We start from the raw sequence: 7,412 nt of genomic DNA, 5'->3' as shown, positions 1-7,412 counted from the left end.
TGCAATACGCCTGCGCGACCTTCATACAAGGTGACCGTTTCGAGGATTTGGATGCATGTCATTCGCCTTTGTGCAGTATACGCGTACAGACCTGTGTTAGACCGGTATTCTTCACATGTCGTGAAAACCGGTCATTGTGCTCGTCAATTTTTCGAATCGTCAATAAAAGTGTTACATTTGTAACGTATCATTATCTGTGAGGGAACAACTTCGGAATTTAATTCAACATTCGTATATAACGTTGTTTAGTAATAATAGTAATTAGTAGAATAAAGGGAATTTGATTCTCGTAAAAACGAGAGAAAGTTGAATTAAACCTATAGTGTTAGGGCACGAAATTGATCTTGTGTAACAAAAATAAGCAAATACACACTATAAGTAAAATATTATTGCATTTATAAACATTATATTGTAACGAAAAAAGAAAAATAAGCAAAGAGAAATGTCAGCATCAGACATGGATCACGAGAAGAGGAAACAAATTTCTGTGCGCGGGATTGTTGATGTGGAGAATGTGGGAAATTTTAAGAAAACATTCAATAGGCATCTTCATTACACTTTGGTGAAGGATCGTAATGTGGCTACGAGCAGAGATTATTTCATGGCCTTGGCACACAGCGTTAAGGACAACTTGGTCTCTAGATGGATACGCACTCAACAGTACTATTACGAGAAAGACCCAAAAGTATGCAAGTATACCATTGATCACTTAATTCTTCATTGAACTTATTATGTATACTCCATAACCTTCATGCATGAAAATTATGATTATATGCAATTAATAATAAAGTTGATTTCTTGTTTAACGATTGTCGGTAAGTATAATATCTAATATTTATTAAAACATTGATTTATTCCGTATTTTGATCATTGTTTTAATTGTGTGATATATACATATAGAAACACATACATGTTAAACTTTTATTCCAATAAGCGAAGAGTTTTTTTAATACAACTTTTAATATAAGAAAAATTTTAACATAAAGTTAAATCGATAAACAACTACATTGGCATATTACCAATACGATTCTCCTATATTTCCCTTAAATTTAAATTTTTTAACGCAAGAAAAAACAGAATTGAATTGAGAATGGTCCAAAGAATACAAAAGATTAATGATGCCTTTAAGTATGCATTTTCTATGACATCGCACATTAAACATTCCTTGATTTCGTCGTCCGATTGATATCGAGATCATCAGTTAATTACATCGGTTAATAATTTCAAAGTAAAAACATATTAAAGATGATTTTGATTAGTTAAAACTGCAATTAGTTTGATAAGTAAACTATTTTGAAGTAAACATTAATATTAAGTAAAATTAGATCAAGATAAACAGATGTAAAACAAACAATGTTTTTGTATAGTATATAGAAAATATATACCAATGCTAATATTTGAATTTTCAAGCAAAATAAAAGAAATGGTAAAATTTTTGTGCATTTGGTAATGAAATAATCGGTTCACGTACGTATGAATACTATTTATACTTACATAAACAGATACTATATTGAAATGAACCTTCGAAATGTAAGATGCAACACGTTGCAGTGTCTATTTTCAGTTTGACTTATAATCGCCTTACCCTGAGGTCTTAAGCCAAACGGTTTTCATTCTTTTCGAAGCAATGTCATGATGACGATAAGACCGTCGCCAATCTTTGAAAACATTCCAATTATATCGATGGATTAATAATAATTGTTTACAAAGAATTGTTTATAAGATACATTATTATGTATATTGAACATTGAACTATAATCGACTATTACTAGCCAAAAATTTTTCGTTTACATAAGCAAAATAATTATTCAGAGTGCATCCGTAAATTTTATTTGAAAGAATATTATGCATAGTTAGTAAGAATTATTGGCCAATTTTTACGATTGACGTTTACGACCACGAAACATAAATCTGATTAAATATAAATTTTCTTGGAAATATTTCTTTAGGTAATTGCGCCTTCCGTATATTTAGAATAGTTGTATATAAATCAAAGAGACGTGTTGAAAGTGCGAACATAAAGGAAAAGAGCAGTTGGAGAGAAATAAGGATAGACTTTGCACTAAAACTTTAGCCAGTTAATGTCGAACGAGAGAAAAGAGAGATTACGTATTTGAAAAGAATGACAGGGAAAGGGATTACAGAAAAGAGATAATACAAAAGTAGAAAGTGATTTACAACCATAAAGGTATAGGAGTAAGTAGATAAGAAAAGAATAAGTGTAGGTAGTACCGTTAAGTAAGGGCACTACGGTCGTTCTGCTCAGATGAGTAATCATAGTATAGATATTAGAATTTTACGAAAATTGAGAATAGAAAAAGAAATCAGTATGTTAATAAAGTAATTAGAAATTATTATATACATTCTATATTTATGTGTATATGATTAATTTGTAATGTAGTTTGTACATTTGTAACAGAGATAAAAAGAGAATAAGCATAAAATAAGTCGTCACAAGCAGAGTTTCCTTTGTGAGAACGTTAATCATAACAAATTACAGAAATTGGTTGGACAATACAGATCACGTGACATAACTATTAAAAGCCGAGAAGTCACGTTTAACGCATTCACTACCGGATAGATTTTTGGACGTGGTCCCGTTACATTATGCAAAAGTTCTGAAAATTTATACTGTTTGTGTTGTTTAATCTTTTGACAACTATTGTACAAGGATATATCGATTACAATATTGAGTTGTTGGTTTTAGGCAATAATGACAAGCTTCATTAAAAAAAGGAAAATATTATATAATAATGTTTACATATTGTTGGAATAAAACGTTCAAAAATTTGTTTCCAAGAAAAGATGCAAAAATAAAAATGTTGTAAACTTTTTGCAAAAGTAGTAACACTTTTGAGAAAAGGGAAGCATTATTTTCATTGTTTTGCGTATACGTATAAAAGAAATTAATATACATCTGCTTTCGTTATCTTTTCTACTTTTTTATTTCTTATAATTTTCTTGTTTGTACAAATAGTACAATTTTTATCACGAAAAAAAGTAATATCAAGTTTCATTAGAGGAGTATCTTCAGCCATCTTGGCTATAAATAAACGACCCTTGAACACGTGGAGGAACTAAACGAAATTTCGGAGTAATCGTTGAACGTAATAAAGATCAATTTCAACTGAGCGTTATCTTTCGCTTGCTCTCTCCTTTCAGAATGTCGCTTCGATTTATTTTTATTAGTTAGGCCATTCGCTATGTAACACGAGATGTATACTGCGATTTTATAACGGAAGCACAGAAGACACAATAATACTGAATTTTATTTTTCCTCTTTTACATCATAGAATCATAGCTCCTACGGTTCAATGTTCGTACAGAAATGTACAGCATACTTATAAATATCTTTCCTTTTATCTTTAAACAAATTATCTTTTACCGTTGAAAATACATGAATGCATAATTGCACATGAATGCGTATCTTCTGAAATATTCTAATCTATTTCCCGTATTCTCTAACATATTTTCATTCCACTATTTTAGAGAGTTTATTATCTTTCCCTGGAATACTACATGGGAAGGACTCTTCAAAACACCATGATTAACTTAGGCATCCAAGGTGCTTGTGACGAGGCTATGTATCAGGTTTGTTTCAAATAAAATTTCTAAAATCATCTACCGATAATAAAAATCGTATAAAAAGAAATTAAGATAGAATTGTATTATAGATGGGCTTGGATATTGAAGAGCTCGAAGAACTTGAAGAAGATGCAGGTTTAGGAAATGGAGGTTTAGGAAGACTAGCAGCTTGCTTCTTGGATAGCATGGCTACCCTTGGTCTAGCTGCTTATGGTTACGGTATTCGGTATGAATATGGTATATTTGCGCAGAAAATAAAAAATGGAGAACAGGTGGAGGAACCAGATGATTGGTTACGTTATGGAAACCCGTGGGAAAAGGCTAGGCCAGAATTCATGCTCCCTGTAAACTTCTATGGACAGGTGATTGATACTCCTGAAGGAAAGAAATGGATCAATACTCAAGTTAGTATACATAGAATAAATCTGTACAGTTAATAAGTTAAAGTTATTGATAAAGGATTTATATACCTTGTTTTTGATCAGGTCGTATTTGCGATGCCATATGATAATCCGGTTCCTGGATACAAAAACAACTTTGTTAATACTCTTAGATTATGGTCTGCTAAGTCGCCAATTGAATTTAATTTGAAATTTTGTAAGCAAGTTTTTATTACTTATATCATTTTATATATCATCGATCAAAATAGATTATCGTAGAAAATAATCGTTTTTCTTTCAGTCAACGACGGTGACTATATCCAAGCTGTGTTTGACCGCACCTTGGCGGAGAACATCACTAGAGTGTTATATCCTAACGACAATTTCTTCGAGGGTAAAGAATTGCGATTGAAACAAGAATACTTTATGGTAGCGGCTACTCTTCAAGATATCATACGAAGGTTGCTACATATTTATTTTGTTCGCAAAGTTTCAAGATCCAAATGCGTTGTAGATATAATATTTCGTTGACAAATTACATTCTTACAATATTATTTCTAGGTATAAAGCCAGCAAATTTGGTTCAAAGGAACACCATAGAACAGATTTTGACTTATTCCCTGACAAAGTGGCCATTCAGTTGAACGATACTCATCCTTCTTTGGCTATTCCTGAACTTATGAGAATTCTTATTGACGTCGAAGGACTTCCTTGGGAAAAAGCTTGGGACATAACAACGAGAACATGCGCTTATACTAATCACACGGTTCTTCCAGAAGCTTTAGAGAGATGGCCCACAAGCCTGTTAGAAAGCATTCTTCCTAGACATTTACAAATCATTTATCATATTAATTTCCTCCATTTGCAAGAAGTTTCCGCTAAATACCCGGGAGACATGGATCGTCTTCGTCGTATGTCTTTGATCGAAGAGGAAGGTGAAAAGAGAGTTAACATGGCTCATCTTTCGATTGTGGGTAGTCATGCTATCAACGGTGTCGCAGCAATTCATTCGGAAATTTTGAAAAGTGGCGTGTGGGTGTTTCTAGAACTTAAAATTTGTATTAATGATAACTTGTGCAATAAATGATAGTTTTATAGTTTCGATTTACTCGATGTTTTAGGTTCAAAGATTTCTATGAAATGACGCCTGAGAAATTCCAGAATAAAACTAATGGTATTACACCACGAAGATGGCTCCTTTTGTGCAATCCGAATCTCTCAGATATAATCGAAGAAGTAAGTATTATTAAAAAATTACCCATAAATTACGATCTTCGTTTTGATATAAAATTATTGTTCACTATCTTATAGAAAATTGGCAGCGACTGGACAGTACATTTAGAACAGCTCGCTCAGCTAAAACAATGGGCCAAGGATCCAGTTTTCCAGCGCAGCATTACAAAAGTGAAACAAGAAAATAAATTGAGATTAGCACAAATGCTTGAGAAAGATTACGGAGTTAAAATAAATCCTGCTTCTATTTTTGATATTCAGGTAACTGTATTAAATTGACGTAATTAAGTTTATGTGCAAATAAATTATTTAATTTCTATATAATTATTTAATATGCGGTACCATAATATAGGTGAAGCGAATACATGAATACAAGAGGCAACTATTAAATTGTTTACACGTAATCACATTATACAACAGAATAAAAAAAAATCCAACCGCACCATTCGTTCCTCGAACGGTGATGATTGGAGGAAAAGCTGCTCCCGGTTATCATTTAGCCAAAAAGATTATAAAGCTAATTTGCAGTGTAGGAAACGTTGTAAACAACGATCCTATTGTTGGAGATAAATTGAAATTCATTTTCTTAGAAAATTATCGAGTTACGTTAGCGGAGAAAATAATTCCAGCAGCAGATTTGAGTGAACAAATCTCTACTGCAGGTACTGAAGCTTCGGGTACTGGAAATATGAAGTTCATGGCAAGTATACTTTAATATGCAATTTATATATGCGATTTATAACAATAAATGAATATTTTGTTTTAAATTACTTTAGTTAAATGGAGCCTTGACAATTGGCACATTAGACGGTGCTAACGTAGAGATGGCTGAAGAAATGGGTATAGATAATATATTCATTTTCGGTATGACTGTTGATGAAGTCGAAGAGTTGAAGAAAAGGGGATACAATGCTTATGATTATTACAATAGAATCCCAGAACTAAAACAATGTGTCGATCAGATCCAGGGTGGCTTCTTCAGCCCCAATAATCCAGACGAATTTAAAGATATAACCAATGTTTTATTAAACTGGGACAGATTTTATTTGTTTGCTGATTATGAGAGTTATATAAAAATGCAAGATCATGTCGGTAAAGTTTACCAGGTAAGTTCATACTGGAATTTTTTTCAGGATAATTTTTAAATACCTTTTAATTATTGTTTTATATATTTTCATTTTGTGTTTTAGGATGAAAATAAGTGGGTAGAGATGGCGATTCATAACATAGCTTCTTCAGGGAAATTTTCATCGGATAGAACGATTGCAGAATATGCTCGTGAAATTTGGGGCGTTGAACCGTCTTGGCAACGACTTCCTGCACCTCATGAACCGCGGGACATTTAAATTATAACTTTCCTAGATATTTTACGATTTTACTTATTGCATACATTATTAACATTTTGTAATCCTTTTTCTTTTTAACAAATGGAAAAAATACTTCGAGCGTGAGCAGTATCGCTATTTATTCATTTTATTCTTATTTATCGCAAAATATTAAATATAATAGCATACTGGAAATTATGTTTTATTTGGAAACGTGTGTAATATCTGAAATTTTTTAAAAAATTTTATTAACTACTAATCATTGATCAACTATAACAAAATTGATATAAAAAAGACATTTATTATGTCTTATATTTTAGACGAACACAAAATATTTTATGATATGTCTCTTGAAAAAACACAACAGATACAATCTAGTCGACAAAAAAGATAATAGTGATATCAGAAATGATTTTATTCATATTTTTCTACTTGTAAATAAAATACTTGCAGCAAAGATAAAAGATAATAATGAATCTATCAACTGTTAAATAATTAAAAATTTTTAAGACAAAACGATAAAAAAATATACATTGCTTATTTAAAATTTTGATTCCTTTGTGATATGATATTATTATTAACATTTAATTATATATTTACAACGTGCGAAAATTTATAGTAATTACCGTTTTCTAATATTTTAAAATGCTTATTGTCAAGTTTTGAGAGAATTACTATATTTGAAAAGAGAAAGAAAAATAATTCTCTATATATTTAACTCAATAAAGCATGTGTTATAAAAATATTTGGGCCCACTTTTTATATCAAAACAATTGTTACATTGCACTCCAAGAGAAAATAAATATTAAAGAAACTTAAATTTTTTGTATTGAAGTCGATAAAATATAAATTGTTTTTTTTAATATGTGCCTTCAGTCGAATCAAATAT

General features: G+C 31.0%; 1 protein-coding gene across 1 annotated transcript; it reads left to right on the top strand.

Moving 5' to 3' along the window:
- Positions 1–82: 82 nt before the first annotated feature.
- Glyp (glycogen phosphorylase) lies at positions 83–7,264 on the top strand. Its single transcript, XM_072003458.1, has 11 exons — positions 83–685; positions 3,490–3,591; positions 3,675–3,989; positions 4,071–4,182; positions 4,267–4,426; positions 4,527–4,997; positions 5,087–5,201; positions 5,277–5,459; positions 5,551–5,898; positions 5,975–6,304; positions 6,389–7,264. The coding sequence occupies exons 1-11, from the start codon at positions 443–445 to the stop codon at positions 6,542–6,544; spliced, it is 2,535 nt and encodes an 844-aa protein (XP_071859559.1). The 5' UTR covers positions 83–442; the 3' UTR covers positions 6,545–7,264.
- Positions 7,265–7,412: the final 148 nt, after the last annotated feature.

Source organism: Bombus fervidus, chromosome 5, assembly GCF_041682495.2.
Source record: "Bombus fervidus isolate BK054 chromosome 5, iyBomFerv1, whole genome shotgun sequence".
Lineage (NCBI taxonomy): Eukaryota > Metazoa > Arthropoda > Insecta > Hymenoptera > Apidae > Bombus > Bombus fervidus.
The sequence above is the reverse complement of the archived record's forward strand: the minus strand, read 5'-3'. Positions and strand labels throughout refer to the sequence as shown.